At 44.5% G+C, this 301-nt stretch overlaps 1 protein-coding gene across 1 annotated transcript in view; it reads left to right on the forward strand.

The window, feature by feature from the left end:
• Positions 1-301, forward strand: part of LOC119590754 — a gene marked incomplete in the record, with an annotated part of 26,818 nt that overhangs the window by 497 nt on the left and 26,020 nt on the right. The window contains 1 exon segment of the mRNA XM_037939463.1: positions 1-216. Coding sequence (XP_037795391.1) covers positions 124-216 — 93 coding nt within the window.

Below are 301 nucleotides of genomic sequence, written 5' to 3' on the forward strand. Positions count from 1 at the left end.
ACTAACCAGGAAAGACGTCATACATCAGGAAGGAAAGTCTGACATTCTAAGAGAAGCTTTGGTTGATTTTCTAGTGAATACACAAAAGCTTCAGTTCTACTTCTTGGTTTCTTTTCGGGGAAAATGAGAGCTGCTCAACATCCGACAAAATATTCCGCTCTTCTGCTCCTGTTGCTCGCGGAACATGCCTGCGCTGCCGCCACCACCACGCCCAGGGTAAGTGGCGCCGCCGGGGGAAATGATATCTCTTTATCATTATTAGTTATAATAGTTACATCATCACTCTTAAACCGGCTAATAA

Source organism: Penaeus monodon, chromosome 27 (assembly GCF_015228065.2).
Source record: "Penaeus monodon isolate SGIC_2016 chromosome 27, NSTDA_Pmon_1, whole genome shotgun sequence".
Classification (NCBI taxonomy): Eukaryota; Metazoa; Arthropoda; class Malacostraca; order Decapoda; family Penaeidae; genus Penaeus; species Penaeus monodon.